Below are 17,227 nucleotides of genomic sequence, written 5' to 3' on the forward strand. Positions count from 1 at the left end.
TTGGAGACCTCTTCCGACCACAATTTGGGATTCGCTCCCTTCTTGGTGAGGGCTACCAAGGGAGCTACCAGAGTTGAGAAGTGGGGAATGAACTGGCGGTAATAGTTTATGAACCCCATAAAGCGCTGCACCGCTTTAAGAGAGTGGGGCTCTTGCCAGTCCATCACAGCCTGTAGTTTGGCAGGATCCATAGCCAATCCCTGGGCGGAGATGATATAGCCCAGGAAAGGTAAGGACTCCTGCTCAAACACACACTTCTCCAACTTTGCATAAAGAGAGTTTGCCCGTAGGAGGTCGAAGACTCTGCCAACATCTCTCCGGTGGGAGTCAATATCTGGAGAAAAGATGAGAATATCATCCAGATAGACTACAACCGAGGTGGAAAGCATATCCCGGAAGATGTCGTTGACAAAGTCTTGGAAAACGGCAGGTGCATTACAGAGCCCGAAGGGCATCACCAGATACTCATAGTGCCCATCTCTGGTGTTAAATGCCGTTTTCCACTCGTCCCCCTCACGGATGCGAATCAGGTTATAAGCACCCCGCAGATCTAGTTTAGTAAACACTCTAGCTCCCCGAAGCCTATCGAAAAGCTCAGATATCAACGGCAAAGGGTACTTGTTCTTAACTGTGATAGCATTAAGACCCCTGTAGTCTATGCATGGACGTAGTTATCCATTCTTCTTCTGCACGAAAAAGGACCCTGTCCCAGCAGGTGACACTGACTTCCTGATGAACCCTCTTGCCAGATTCTCTTGTATGTACTGAGACATTGCCTCCGTTTCCGGGAGAGATAATGGATAGACTCGACCCCGGGGAGGCTCAGCACCAGGCAAGAGATCAATAGGACAGTCATAGGGGCGATGGGGCGGAGAGTCTCCGCTGCCTTTTTGGAGAACACGTCTGCATAAGACCAATATTGCTTGGGGAGAGAGGAGAGATCTGCGGGTACATCTGTAGTAGTAACCTGAACGCACTCTCGATGACACCTGTTCCCACAAGATTCACCCCATCCCAGAATTCTGCCTGAGGACCACTCGATGTGAGGAGAGTGGTACCGTAACCAAGGTATCCCCAAGAGAACCTCATCAATTCCCTCAGGAATGACGAGTAGAGATATAATCTCCTGATGAGATGGTGACATGGACAGAGTAAAAGGGATAGTTTGATGTGTAATCTGTGTGGGCAGTGTCGACCCATTCACCACTCGTACCGTTACTGGTTGAGATTAGCATGACCAGAGGAATTGCGTGACGCTGGGCGAAGGCTGAAGACATAAAATTGCCCTCCGCCCCAGAATCCACGCAGAGTTCCACCGAGTGAGAGGATGAGCCCAATGTTATTGTCCCCTTAAAGGACAATTTGGAGGCAAACGTCGCCGTGTCTAGTGCACCTCCACCAACTACCACTAGACGCTGACGTTTCCTCGACCGCTGGAGACATCTGGAGGCAAGATGTCCAGACTGTTGGCAAAGATGACAAATCTGGAGTGCACGAGCGGTCCGGGACTTAGATCCTGCTCGAGACTCTACCACAGGCTCATGGGGCTCAGGAGCCTGGTCTGGAGATTCCAAAGGTTTGGCGAAGGTGGGAGCCAGCCGAAACCTCTGCCTACACTGGGCTCGCTCAAACCTCCGCTCGTGAAAAGGAGATCAATACGAGTGGATAGAGTAATTAATTCCTCCAGTGTGGCGTGAATCTCCCTAGTGGCCAGGGCGTCCTTAACGTGGTCAGCCAGCCCCCTCCAAAATATTGGAATGAGGGCTTTATCCGACCACTCCAGCTCAGATGCTAAGGTGCGGAAGTGGACGGCAAAATGACTGACCAAGGACGAGCCCTGAGTCAATGCCAACAATTGGAGCGCCGTATCATGGGTGACACGAGGTCCCAAAAAGACCTGTTTCAGAGTGCTCAGAAACAACGGAGCACTCTGCACCACATGATCGCTACGCTCCCACAGCGGCGTAGCCCACTGCAACGCTCTGTCCGACAGAAGAGACACTATAAATCCCACCTTAGCCCGCTCTGTAGGGAAACGAGAGGCCAGAAGCTCGAGATGGATAGAGCACTGACTCACGAAACCCCTACAAGACTTACTGTCACCAGAGAATTTCTCTGGAAGCGGGAGGCGAGTTAGAGTCGGGACAGGAGCGGCAGTGGACAAGGTGGCTGCAGCAACACTAGCAGCCTGAACAGCGACAGCAGTGACATCCACAGCTGAAGTTGAACGCTCAAGAGCCGCCAACCTTCCCTCCAGCTGCTGGATGTACCGCTGTGAACGCTGATCGTCCATCATTTACTAGCCAGACCCTGGCGCTAGTATTCTGTTAGGACTGGCGGAACGCACCAAGAAAGGTGATATAGATGCGTTCGCAGTCCGGGGTCCACCGTGCAGGTGAAAACCTGCTGCTAGTAAATACAGACTATATGGCGATACACTAAAGTATATACACGTGGGTTCAACCTCACCCAGCGTGAAGGGAGCAATCCTGTTGAGTCACAGGATCGCGGTACCGCACCTAAAGCGCGAGCGAGTAGTCAGTGTACTTAACCCCAACTGGGATTGAAGTCCGATTAGACCCTCGCTGGCACTACACCACAACTGGGTGTGTAAGGAAACTAAGTATAAATATATAAATGCACAGGAGTGCGAGCAATGCCGCACTGACGGACGCCACCAAGCACACTGGCTTGAGTATGGAAAGCGCAAGGCAAGCGCACGGCGCCGTACAGGCGGACACAGCAAGAGGACGCTGTAATGTGTGTATCGTGCAGATGATTAGTCGGGCGCTAGATAGCTACCAACATCCGCGAGCAGACAACAACTCTAGGGAGGGATATTTAGGAGCTTTCATCCATCGACATACATTCATCTACACACACACATATAACATTATGAGACAATACTAGCGCATGGCCGTGCGGTCATGCGCAGTTTATATAGTTGCAGCACAGGAAGTGGCTACAGCACTTTTGCCCTTCCAAGACCTGCCAAGAGGACCAATGGAATGTGCTGCAGAGCCTGAGCACATGACCCTCGATCTCCAACGGGAGATCTTACCCTGGGCATGCTCAGTACGTGCAGACAAGGACTTAGTCCCAGAGAAGTCCGCTCGCTGCTGACCAGCACTGACTTTAATGGCAGAGACTGGAGAAGCAGCAGCAACTCTTCGCACAGAGTCAGACTGAGCGAGACGCTGGGATCGACGTCCCTGCTGAGCAGACTCCACTGTGGCTGGAGGAGAATGGGAGACCGCAGCGGAGACGGATCGAGATTCCCCCTGTGCAGCAGAGGAAACTCGACTCCTAACACATAGAAAGCTACAGATGAGTCTATTTCAACAGGACAGTATGGTAAAATAGAAAGCTACAGATGAGTCTATTTCAACAAGACAGTATGGTAACATAGAAAGCTACAGATGAGTCTATTTCAACAGGATAGTATGGTAACATAGAAAGCTACAGATGAGTCTATTTCAAAAGGACAGTATGGTAATGTAGAAAGCTACAGATGAGTCTATTTCACCAGGACAGTATGGTAACATAGAAAGCTACAGATGTGTGCACCATAACCTTCCCGCTAATTTCAGTAAGAACTCTAATTTCTTACAATACAAATTCAATACAGTCTTACAACACGCCACTGAGTGGCCACATAAGTATTTCCCAACAGAGTATCTGGAAATCATGTCTTTTTATGTTGTTTTTCTCCAGTGCTGGTTATTTCACACTATCTATTTCGGTATATTTGAACTAAAAGAAAAAATTAAGAAAGGACATATCTGTATGAATAGCACAATTAGCATCACTGTTCATAAAGCCTAATTTGACTTGCACCTCAAAATATAGATACAAAATTAGATCAGCGGCCCATGGCAACTAGCAAAATTCTCCAAAGAACTCTAAGAAAAATGTATAAACTATAAGAGCATCAAATCGGTAGATTTAGTTACCGTATCTTCTCCAACTTTCAGTTTTTCCATTATTTTTATAAAATATTTTTTAGATTCTATTTTTCCCACGTAGCTATCTATGTTTTGACACTTCCATTAACAGTTTGCTTATTCATTCCCTGCTATGTGGCCCGTATACATGAAACAGTTACATATTTAGCACAAACTGATGCACTTTGCTTTTTTCACCCAAACGTCTGATAGTCGCTGCTGTGCATGTTTTGTCCAACTCTGTGCCAAACCTACACGGGCCTCTGTTCTGTGTCATTTTACTTGGCTTTTGGCCCATTTTGTTGAGTGAGTTGCCCTATTTTATACTTTCTCCACCACTTTCCTTATCCCATTTTCAGCTGGCCATATTGCATTTCATCTTTCTCTTGGCCCATCTGATTGTCTTTCCTATTGTTATTCCTCATGGTTTATGACTCAATTATTCCTTATTGGGGAGAGGTTCAAAATAAAATGAGGCTAAGCACTTTGGGCATATTGATCAGACCTTCGATTTGGTGAAGTAGCTCTCCCCAGGAGGCCCTAAAGCAAGTAGCGCGCAGATACCCCTGTGGTTACGGAGTGCGCCCCATAAGGGCCTGGTTTTGTGACAGCACAGACACTGGACACCAGACTCTGGGACATGCGATTCTTTCACTGAGATCACCTTCTCTAGTTTGGTATAGGGATGCAGACTGATCCTATGGTTACACTTACAAATAAAAGAAAATAAATTACCTATTTATTTTTTCTATTTGTCAGAACTTGACCCTAAAAGATAATTTTACAAATGATCATACACAAACTTGAACAATTTTTTAGATAAGTTCAATTACTTTTCTTGTTTTGGGGTACATGCCTTTTAATATCAATGGAGCTAAGATCCTCTCCATATATCCGCATCCAACGTAGAATGTGATGTTATATCTTATGATGGGGTGGAGTTCAATTTAATTTTGAAGCTACATCTGCAATTATACGCTGGGGGTCACTGGGAACAATATGTGGAGCTGGCTACAGGCATATCCCTGATAGCTTAGCTGACCTCTAATAATGTGGTGGAATATAGTCACAAAAACTATGGAAAAGCATAGTCTTGCTCCTCTCATCCCCTGCGACATTTTAACATTACGTGTTGAGCACATACCAGTCTAAGATCTCAGGAACCGCCTTACTCTCCTGCTCTTGGTATACACTTGATTGTTTTCATTCTTCATCATTCTGCCGGCACTAGAGGTGCTGGAACTACCCTTACTCTCATTTCTCAGCATGTACTGCACCTGGTATTGCATAATAGTTTGCTGCTTTTAACTGAAAGTCTGTTCTTATATCTTTGCTATAGCCTGATAAAAATAAAGACAAAGACATGCCCATCTTTCCTGTATCTGCTGATAAGACAGATTATGTGACAATAGGCAAGTTAGGGTACGTTCACATTAGCGTTTTGCGGGGCTGCATCGGGCGCAGCTGCGGCGACGCATGCGTCATGCACCCCTATATTTAACATGGGGGCGCATGGACATGCGTTGTCTTGCGTTTTGTGATGCATGCGTCTTTTTTGGCGCAAGCGTCAGGGCGCAGAGGACGCAGCAAGTTGCATTTTTTTGCATCCAAAATCATGCCAAAAAAGGACGCATGCGTCACAAAACAATGCGTTTTTGTTTGCGTTGTGCGTTGCGTCACCGACGCAGCCCCGCACAACGCAAATATGAACGTAGCCTTAGACAGAAGTAAGACACCTATTGGCTTGCACTTTGGACTGAATTTTCAAGGGTCAGAAAATATAACTTCCCCAAAAAATTATTTTAAAAGTAAAATGCTCTTTAAAAAAATAAGGATTTTATATCTTCACCTAATTTGTATTGACATCATTAGAAATGTAGGCCCGCGACTTCCAGGAAAATATTTTTTGTAGGTTTAGAACCCAATCTTGAAGTTGTTTTCCATTCTAGAGAAATTCTGTCTATATTCAAAGCCTATAAATGATGGAGCTGGAAGATTTCAGCCAAAAATAAAATACCTGTATGAGTCGCCTGTAGGGCACTTTAATACATTTCATTCCAACATGCCATAAAATGAATGACAAAATAATAAACACACTTTAGGGCCATATAATAAAGAAATATTGGTCTCTCTCCGAGGATTGATGCACTATCTATGGAAATTATTTAAAGCACCAGTAAAGCATCTCAGATCTGGGCTGAGCATATTAGCCCTTGTATTTATGTAATTTCTATGTAATTCCTTGGTATAAAACCTACACTTTCTTCTTGCGTGCAGCGCCAATGTGGCAGAGGTCAGACAGATGTATGTGACATTAGAGAAAGTCTTCTAGATCACTCACACTTCACAATGACTGCACCAAAGATTGAATAAAGCCCTATGGTGCCGTCTTTTAGGAAGGGCTATTACTGTCACTGTTGCCAAGAAGCACAGCATGCCGCAACTTCCTAATGGCTGCTGATCATGGGAAAAAGTAAAGGAGGCAGAGTCTGCATTGAAGCCTGTGACACCTACGGGCCACAAAATTTCAGAAACAATGTCTTAAAGATCTCTTTTAAAGATCTTTATTGCCAAAGTTTCCCTTTAGAAGTGTTCTTCAGGGACAGAGCCGCTTTGCTTTCTGTACTGCTGGACTGAAAACTTTTAAACAAGCAGAAGTTCACATTTTCTGCCATGAAGGTTATGATGATCATATCCGTGCTTCACTGTTCTTTCACCTGGAAAAGGTTGTGTGCTTTGCTTAAAAAATCATTAGCCCTATACAGTTGTGGCCAAAAGTATTGACACCCCTGCAATTCTGTCAGATAATACTCAGTTTCTTCCTGAAAATGATTGCAAACACAAATAATTTGGTATTATTATCTTTATTTAATATGTCTTAAATAAAAAAACACAAAAAGAATTGTCCTAAAGCCAAATTGGATATAATTCCACACCAAACATAAAAAAAGGGGGTGGACAAAACTATTGGCACCGTTCGAAAAATCATGTGATGCTTCTCTAATTTGTGTAATTAACAGCACCTGTAACTTACCAGTGGCACCTAACAGGTGTTGGCAATAACTAAATCACACTTGCAGCCAGTTGACATGGGTTAAAGTTGACTCAACCTCTGTCCTGTGTCCTTGTGTGTACCACATTGAGCATGGAGAAAAGAAAGAAGACCAAAGAACTGTCTGAGGACTTGAGAAACCAAATTGTGAGGAAGCATGAGCAATCTCAAGGCTACAAGTCCATCTCCAAAGACCTGAATGTTCCTGTGTCTACCGTGCGCAGTGACTCTGGTCAGATGAGACAAAAGTAGAGCTTTTTGGGCAAAGGCATCAACATAGAGTTTACAGGAGAAAAAAAGAGGCATTCAAAGAAAAGAACACGGTCCCTACAGTCAAACATGGTGGAGGTTCCCTGATGTTTTGGGGTTGCTTTGCTGCCTCTGGCATTGGACTGCTTGACCGTGTGAATAGCATTATGAAGTCTGAAGACTACCAACAAATTTTGCAGCATAATGTAGGGCCCAGTGTGAGAAAGCTGGGTCTCCCTCAGAGGTCACGGGTCTTCCAGCAGGACAATGACCCAAAACACACTTCAAAAAGCCCTAGAAAATGGTTTGAGAGAAAGCACTGGAGACTTCTAAGGTGGCCAGCAATGAGTCCAGACCTGAATCCCATAGAACACCTATGGAGAGATCTAAAAATGGCAGTTTGGAGAAGGCACCCTTCAAATATCAGGAACCTGGAGCAGTTTGCCAAAGTAGAATGGTCTAAAATTCCAGCAGAGCATTGTAAGAAACTCATTGATGGTTACTGGAAGCGGTTGGTTGCAGTTATTTTGACTAAAGGTTGTGCAACCAAGTATTAGGTTGAGGGTGCCAATACTTTTGTCTGGCCCATTTTTGGAGTTTTGTGTGAAATGATCAATGTTTTGCTTTTTGCTTCATTCTCATTTGTGTTTTTTAATTTAAGACAAATTAAATGAGGATAATAATACCAAAGAATTTGTGTTTGCAATCATTTTCAGGAAGAAACTGAGTATTATCTGACAGAATTGCAGGGGTGTCAATACTTTTGGCCACAACTGTACAAAAAAACCTCCTGTACATATAGCTAAATGAATAAAGTGTATAACGGGCTTTAAAAAAAAGGGATTTATAGGAGTAAGCACAGTACAACACCCAACACCCTGGCATTCAGGTTTGAACTTTTTTAAACCCATAGCATCTTCCCACATAGTTACTGAACATGAGATCCCATGGCTCTAACTAAAATCCAAACATTAAAGTGGAGCTGAGCTGCAGTACCAAGAATGGCCACTACATGCAGTACGGAGCTCTCCACTCCCAGCAGCTGTGGGACCTACTTACAGCTGATCGGTGCTGATGCTAGATGTCGGACCTCCACTGGTCTACTATGGATGACCTATCCAGCAGGAGATATAATCAATATTGTACTCCTGGGCAGCCCCTTTCATTTGTATGGTGGCTAAGTAAATCACATAATCATATCCAAGTAATAGGTCCCCTTTAACCTTTTGTCCTCCGGCTGTAGAGGATAAATATTATGCATATGTTAGAATAATCAGATATTGCTCTGTAGGTGATTGCGTTATTTCTATGTGTAATGACCATTTATTTAGTAAAAGAAAAGATAAAAGGATTATGCCAATTTCATGACAAGCAGAATCCACACAGTGGAGTGTGAGACATAGTATTCCCAATTAAGTCAGTAATGAAGTATTATTATATTATAAATCATTAGTTTGTAAATCTACCGTATTTAATTTTCTACAGTGAGCAATTTTTGTGAAACATCCTCCCAAATCCGCTGTTGTTACCTGAGTGCTACTGGGTAGGTCCTCCCGTTCAGTACCGTAGAGGCCCAGCATGCACACTACCATCGGTAGTCCTCCCTGGGCAGGAATTTCACGTATGCAGCACAGCCGGAGCAGTTAACACCAATGCGCTAGCTTATCTGCTGATGCACTCCTTTATGTGACAGCTGAGCATACGCAGAAGACCACCTGACCCACCAATGAAATGCGTATGTATAAAACATGAGTGCGGCACCATCAGCAGTGCACATAGCAGCAAGAAAGAAAGAGCATGGGATTTACAGTCATAATCAATGGTTACCAAGGCCGATCAGCAGAACAACTGTGTTAGTCCAGTTAAGAAAGCCGATCCACAAGTTTTCCCTAAACCCGTGTATACAGTATGTGTATGTAGAGCAGTGTCGGTGTGTTAATATGCTCACTTACCGCCGTATTCTCAGGTATCCACCGTTGTGTCACTCCCCTTCTGAGTGACATCACTGCTCCACAGACTTCAAGAGGAACAATGAGCCAGAAGTCGCTTTTCTAATGTAAACCTATGGAGCATCGGAACGCGGCTAAATAGGCAAACACTGAAAAAGAGGCCTCTGACGCACACATTGAGCATAGAGTCATTGGGAGAGTCCGAAGTGCGGTGACGTCACTGAGAAGAGGAGAGGAACGGCGTTATATACCAGAGATAGCGGCGGTAGTCGAAGATATTAACACACTGACACAACAGTATATATTATTTATATATACAGTGGGGCAAAAAAGTATTTAGTCAGTCAGCAATAGTGCAAGTTCCACCACTTAAAAAGATGAGAGGCGTCTGTAATTTACATCATAGGTAGACCTCAACTATGGGAGACAAACTGAGAAAAAAAAATCCAGAAAATCACATTGTCTGTTTTTTTAACATTTTATTTGCATATTATGGTGGAAAATAAGTATTTGGTCAGAAACAAACAATCAAGATTTCTGGCTCTCACAGACCTGTAACTTCTTCTTTAAGAGTCTCCTCTTTCCTCCACTCATTACCTGTAGTAATGGCACCTGTTTAAACTTGTTATCAGTATAAAAAGACACCTGTGCACACCCTCAAACAGTCTGACTCCAAACGCCACTATGGTGAAGACCAAAGAGCTGTCAAAGGACTCCAGAAACAAAATTGTAGCCCTGCACCAGGCTGGGAAGACTGAATCTGCAATAGCCAACCAGCTTGGAGTGAAGAAATCAACACTGGGAGCAATAATTAGAAAATGGAAGACATACAAGACCACTGATAATCTCCCTCGATCTGGGGCTCCACGCAAAATCCCACCCCGTGGGGTCAGAATGATCACAAGAACGGTGAGCAAAAATCCCAGAACCACGCGGGGGGACCTAGTGAATGAACTGCAGAGAGCTGGGACCAATGTAACAAGGCCTACCATAAGTAACACACTACGCCACCATGGACTCAGATCCTGCAGTGCCAGACGTGTCCCACTGCTTAAGCCAGTACATGTCCGGGCCCGTCTGAAGTTTGCTAGAGAGCATTTGGATGATCCAGAGGAGTTTTGGGAGAATGTCCTATGGTCTGATGAAACCAAACTGGAACTGTTTGGTAGAAACACAACTTGTCGTGTTTGGAGGAAAAAGAATACTGAGTTGCATCCATCAAACACCATACCTACTGTAAAGCATGGTGGTGGAAACATCATGCTTTGGGGCTGTTTCTCTGCAAAGGGGCCAGGACGACTGATCCGGGTACATGAAAGAATGAATGGGGCCATGCATCGTGAGATTTTGAGTGCAAACCTCCTTCCATCAGCAAGGGCATTGAAGATGAAACGTGGCTGGGTCTTTCAACATGACAATGATCCAAAGCACACCGCCAGGGCAACGAAGGAGTGGCTTCCTAAGAAGCATTTCAAGGTCCTGGAGTGGCCTAGCCAGTCTCCAGATCTCAACCCTATAGAAAACCTTTGGAGGGAGTTGAAAGTCCGTGTTGCCAAGCGAAAAGCCAAAAACATCACTGCTCTAGAGGAGATCTGCATGGAGGAATGGGCCAACATACCAACAACAGTGTGTGGCAACCTTGTGAAGACTTACAGAAAACGTTTGACCTCTGTCATTGCCAACAAAGGATATTTTACAAAGTATTGAGATTAAATTTTGTTTCTGACCAAATACTTATTTTCCACCATAATATGCAAATAAAATGTTAAAAAAACAGACAATGTGATTTTCTGGATTTTTTTTTCTCAGTTTGTCTCCCATAGTTGAGGTCTACCTATGATGTAAATTACAGACGCCTCTCATCTTTTTAAGTGGTGGAACTTGCACTATTGCTGACTGACTAAATACTTTTTTGCCCCACTGTATATGCTGTATATAGCGAGAGGAGAAGACTACACATAGACACAGGTTTAGGGGAAAAATGGAAGCTTACATAAATGGGGTAAATTCAGTCCATATACTGTATATATGTGTATCTATATCTATATATATATGTGTATCTATATAATATATAGATACACATATATAAAGTATATGGACATAAATGCACATATAAAGGGACCTAGGAACTTCATATGGGGATGTGGCAAACTCATTTCCTAACTTACCAAAGTACTGGGTTCTGGGTTATTACCAAAAAACAGTTGATTGTGGTATAACCTCCCCATGCAGCTGCTCATTTCCAGTCATCGGGGCGGTACAGGGGGCTAATGCAATCACTACACTGCGCGTACAGCTGTAATCACTGCCCGCCACACTGACTGACAGCCAGCTCCATGCGCACACACTGTAGAGCCGGCTATCCACCAATGTGCATAGGGGGAGATTACAGCCCCCCACACCGCCCCAATCACTAGACGTGAACAGCTGCATGGAGAATCAGTCAGGTTTGGGGAGCAGACAACCCTCTGATGGGGTCATGTGTTACTGTGGTTACATTTCTGATATATTAAAGTCAGATTTTTGTCTCCGCAGGAATTCAGGGGAAAACAGTTTCACAGCTTTTCATTCCATTAGAATTAACAAATTGCAGAAGATCTGTGAATTTTCACTTATTACTGATGACAACTTAAGAGACTGAAATGAAAAATTCAGAATTCCGAATTCTTAGTGTGATAACCGCAAGGAGTAGATGAAGGTCAGTGAAAGTTTGCTGCAATATAAATAAAGGTGTCGCTGTCCAGGAAAAGGGGGCAAATTACGAGCACTAGGAAAAGGTACAATCTTCTCATGAGCCGTATAATGGGCAGCATTAGGGGCATGTAAGATGTCCCTGGCACCTTGTGCTCCGAGGCACTCTCACTGCATAGCTCAGTCTCCGTAATGCTCCAGACATCAATGCAGTCAGCCATTTAGGGCAATGAGTTCATTCTCGAGAGTTCGCGAATTAGCAGTGTAGTCTAGCATGTCTACAGTAAGGGAGCACAGATGTGCGTTTATGGGTAAGGTCACGCTTACTGTATACTAAATAGCCAAAAAAATATGCAATGAAACTTGATAAAGTGTGAAAACCCCCTATAGCACGAATCCCCCCTCTTCATGCCCATATCTTTAGAACAGCACCATCAGGAGGATTCCTTCTCAATTATTTATTACAGTGGTTCTGTGCAATTATAAATGCAGAACCAATGCCAAGACTATTGATAAGAAAAAAATCCCAGGTATTTCTAAATAGGTGCGAAAGATACGTATTCTAAGTTATATTTCTTTCAGAAATAATAACTGGAATCAAAAAGGTCCAAACTCTTGAAGAACGAGGCTAAGTGAGCCACTTGATAATATTTAAACCATTGTGGATTGCTACCGACCTAATGAACAATGTATTTAGGCTTTTACAAGACAGGACGAAGGACTCTTAAGTAATTGAGTCCATTTACATAAACTGACTGGCGCACAATACGACCGCCGATTGGTAAAACCTCCATTAATCGGCAGTCGTTTGAATACCTGTTTACATAGGCAGACCAAAGCAAATGAGTGATCGGTGAGAATAGGCTGCCACTGTTCTCAGCAGTGAAGTCATGTTTACACAGGACTATGCACAACTGAGAACAATCATTTTTTGAGTTGCGCAAAAGATAATCTTATCCGCAGAATGAGTGTTTTGCTCATTCATCAGGTGATTGGCAGCCTATTTATCCTGCATGATAACTGTGGAGCGAGCATTTTTAAGAACGTTTGTTCACAAATATTTTTCAGTGTAAAAGCAGCTTAAGTTTCCAGCCTAGTTGTATTCATTGTCTGCAGCCATACAAATAATAAGCATGTTGACAATCTAGGTTTACCTATAGCCATAGAGCTAAATTTATCAGCCACTAATTCCCACGGTAAAAAATGGTTTATCTTATAGGGAATCATCTCCCGCTTCGACTACTGCAACCTCCTACTCCCTGGCCTCCCCTCTAGCACTCTTACACCACTCCAATCCATCCTAAAATCTGCTGCCCGAGTAAATCCACCTGTCTCCCCATTACTCCCCAGCCTCTCCTCTCTGCCAAGCCCTTCACTGGCTTCCTATTGTCCAGAGGCTCCAGTTCAAAACCCTAACTATGACATACAAAGCCATCCACAACCTGTCTCCTCCATACATCTGTGACATGGTCTCCCGGTACTTACCCACACGCAACCTTCGATCATCTCAGGATCACCTTGTCTATTCCCCTCTGATCTCTTCTTCTCACAATCGCATACAAGACTTCTCCACGTGCTTCCCCCATACTCTGGAACTCTCTACCCCAACACATCAGGCTCTCGCCTACCACGGAAACCTTCAAAAAGAACCTCAAGACCCACCTCTTCCTACAAGCCTACAACCTGCAGTGATCCTCAACCTACTGAACTGCCGCACAACCAGCTCTACCCTCTCCTAGTGTATCCTCACCCATCCCCTGTAGACTGTGAGCCCTCGCGGGCAGGGTCCTCTCTCCTCCTGTACTTGGGTGTGCCTTGTATTGTTCATGTTTATTGTACTTGTCTACATTTGTCCCTTTTTCACATGTAAAGCGCCATGGAATAAATAAAGAGACCCTGATTAAAGGGATGTGTCACTTAGTGGGCTGTGTTTTGCTCTTTTAATACAACCAGTTTTTTTATCAACAGGAAATTATAACTACAGGACAACTATTCTCATGCCTAGTAGTCCAACCACGCCCTGAGCACTGATTAGCAGATTTCTCTTACTATACAATGCACATAAAAAGCTGCTAATAGGTGGTATGGGACGGTTATACATAGCTCAACATCTCAGCTCTGCTAAATCTGCAAAAGAGAAGACCATGACTATCATAAGTGCTACACCCAGTAAAGTAAGTGATACATTGCTAGAATCAAGGTCTTTGTCCCTACAACATTGTGCAGTCAGATGACATTGCAAAAATACTGCTAGTTTTCTGCTGTTAAATTAAAATATACTTGACTATGCTTTTCAATATAGCTGAATAAACATACACCAACCCAAGTTATGCCCAATTTTCCTGTCCGAGCGAGAGCCCACATGCAATGTGAACATAGCCAGGTTTCTGACCCTTAACCTTCGTCCGGCAGGTACAATTGTAACTATTCCGTTTTAAAATTGCAATAACTTTTTTTTTCGAAAAGCCGTAGAGGGCTGAAATTTCGTGACATCTCTGCAGTTTTGGTCCAGAATATATTGGCCAAATTTCAATAAAATATATGTATGAAGGTACAATTGTACCTCGGCAGCCTGTTAACGTTGTAAAATTATGCAGCCTGACGAAGGTTAAAACAAGATACCGGTATGTATCAATGGAGTAATAAGATTCAGATTTTAAGTCAAAACAATGTATATACAGTATGTAATAATTAACAAATATTGTATCTTTATATATTTAAATATTCTCATCCCAACACGTTGGTTCCAATCTTGAGATAGTACCTGCACTTAGTTGCATTCCTTCTACGTGTCACATATTAGACTTTTCCTTACACCAAATAGCACAGTACAAATCAAAGTTTGCGTCTACTTTCCAGGCAGATAAGCCGTAACTTTTGTCTTGGCCTCACATCAGTATTTCTCGGGTTCTGCTAATCTATACTTACAGTCATTGACGTGAACTCTGGAGGGTTGTCATTGACATCTGTCACAGAAATGACAGCAGTTGCCGTGTTTGAGAGACCATATGTTGGATTTCCTTCCATGTCTGTGGCTTGAATTATTAATGTATATCGTTGCACTTTCTACAAGACATAAAATAACATGGGTAATTGTGTAAAGATCTTGTTGGCGTTTTAAAGAACAGTCTTTCCCTGCTTAAACTGTGTATCATTACCACGCTGAGCTATGACGTTTAATGCCAGGAGTACCAGCTGCCTTAACACGTTTAATCACTGCGCCATGATGATACCTGCTAGGCTTTCGGCTTTTATGGAGAACGTCTACAACGTGGCTATAACCTTGTGAAAATATTTGCTGGAATAAATTCTGTTGAAACAATTTGGCTTTCAACAACATAGAAAGCGGCAATCGCGCTTTTGAAGTAAGGACCTCTGAGCCCCGAAGCCTTGTTATTTTTCGATTCAATTACACAATTATTACTGTTGATATCACCTTTACGTCACTTGTGTTATTGTGCTCAAAAGAGATGTGCTATGCTTTCTTACTAAAGGAAACAAGCTTAGATAAAGAACACTGGGGCAAAAAAACAGAACATAAAAGTCAATTTCCTAACATCCTGATGAATGACGATACAACATAAACATACTCTGTGCCGAGCCAGCACGTTCTCCCGATGATTCAAGCATATGAACTTGAAATGTAGAGAAACGTAAATAAAGCCTAATTACTTTACTTCCCAATATATCTCAATTATTTTTCGCTCTTTAATATCAGATTATTGCCAGTGAAAGGAATCACTAAATTGTTCATCACTTCTGAATCCGTTTCCCCCTAGTAAAATAATAACACTTATACTCGCCTCCGGTGCGGGCGCCGTTCCAGTGGCGTCGGCACTGGCTCTCCCGGGGCTCGCGTAATATTATCATGTTGCGCGATCCCTGAGAGCAATCAACTCTGGTTTCACGCTCCTCTTCTATGAACGAAGCTGACATCTAGAAGACGTGAGAGAGCAGCAGCAACTCTCACTTTCTTCAGATGCCTTGATTTGTCCAAAGGAGTGAAGCCAGTTATCTCACGACATAACAATGCCACACAAGCCCCAGGAGATCCAATGCCAATACCGCTGGAACGACCCCCGCATCGTAGGTGAGCATAGGTGTTATTATTTTACTGGCAGGAAACATAGTAGTGGACGTCCCCTTTAATTTACATTGACAGAAAATACTAATTATGAGTGTAGTCCATTGTGAGCTAAACACATCAGAAGAAAGAATCTCCGGACTACAAGATGATTGTGCCTCCCAAATGACACTCCATGAATCATCTGTGAGAGCAGGACTAAGGCAAGAATGTTTGCATTCAGTGACAAAAGGAAGACATTTTGAAAATGGCTGAAAACTGAAACAAGTGGGCTGTTACAAAATGCGAAAGCTTTTCATATCGTAATGATTACACTTTATTCGTGTATTGCTAACAATCATGTCATACATCATTATTAGTGATGAGCAACTATACTCAATACTCAAGATTTCCCGAGCATGCTTGGGGGTCCTCCGAGTATTTTTTAGTGCTCAGAGATTTAGTTTTTCTTGCCGCAGCTGAATGATTTACATCTGATAGCCAGCATAAATACATGTGGGGGTTGCCTGGTTGCTAGGGAATCCCCACATGTACTTATGCTGGCTAACAGATGTAAATCATTCAGCTGCGGAAAGAAAAACTAAATCTCCGAGCACAAAAAATACTCAGAGGACCCCCGAGCGTGCTCGAGAAATTTCGAGTAACAAGTATATTCGCTCATCACTAATCATTATGAGATAAATGTGTGACTCATATGGGCGAGAAAGGATCCTGCTTTGCAATTCCTTCAAAGAGAAATTTATTTTTTTTAAAAAAAGATGAGCAAAAAGATTCACGGTTCTCAGTTCTGACCTCTTGTCCAGTGCTTCTACTCCTTGCATCCTTGGCTTTGCATCTCCTCAAGGCATCAGTTGCATCCTAGGTCCAAAGTCACTAGACCTCATGTAACGTTATGATGTTGCACAGAAGAGACATAGACATCCAGGAGATGCCGGCCGCAGAAGTCAAGTTCGATGCAAAAGAGGACTGGACCAGAGGTCGGAACTGGCTACTGCAAATCTTTCTGCTAATTTCTGTTAGAAATATTTCACATTTTTGTTATAGTAATTATAAAAAATGAACCTTTCTAAAGGGGTCACCAGGACATGAATTTCAAAATCTGTAGCTGATTAATTACTCCGCAGATATTGTCCTGAACCATGTGAAGGCGGTATGTAGAATCTGGAACATATGAACTTGGTCGTACACAGAGTTTGGCATGAGACTCAGTGAGATTAATGTATTAAATGTTATGTAGAAATGTACAACCCCACATTTT

The 17,227-nt window shown here is 43.2% G+C and overlaps 1 protein-coding gene across 2 annotated transcripts in view; it reads right to left on the bottom strand.

Annotated features, from left to right (window-relative positions):
• Positions 1–17,227, bottom strand: part of LOC138642773 (cadherin-2A) — a 392,403-nt gene that overhangs the window by 46,825 nt on the left and 328,351 nt on the right. For both annotated transcript variants that reach the window (XM_069731241.1, XM_069731242.1), the window contains one exon: positions 14,814–14,951. In XM_069731241.1, the coding sequence (XP_069587342.1) occupies positions 14,814–14,951 (138 nt within the window). The remainder of the gene's footprint in view (positions 1–14,813; positions 14,952–17,227) is intronic.

This window comes from Ranitomeya imitator, chromosome 6 (genome assembly GCF_032444005.1).
Source record: "Ranitomeya imitator isolate aRanImi1 chromosome 6, aRanImi1.pri, whole genome shotgun sequence".
NCBI lineage: Eukaryota > Metazoa > Chordata > Amphibia > Anura > Dendrobatidae > Ranitomeya > Ranitomeya imitator.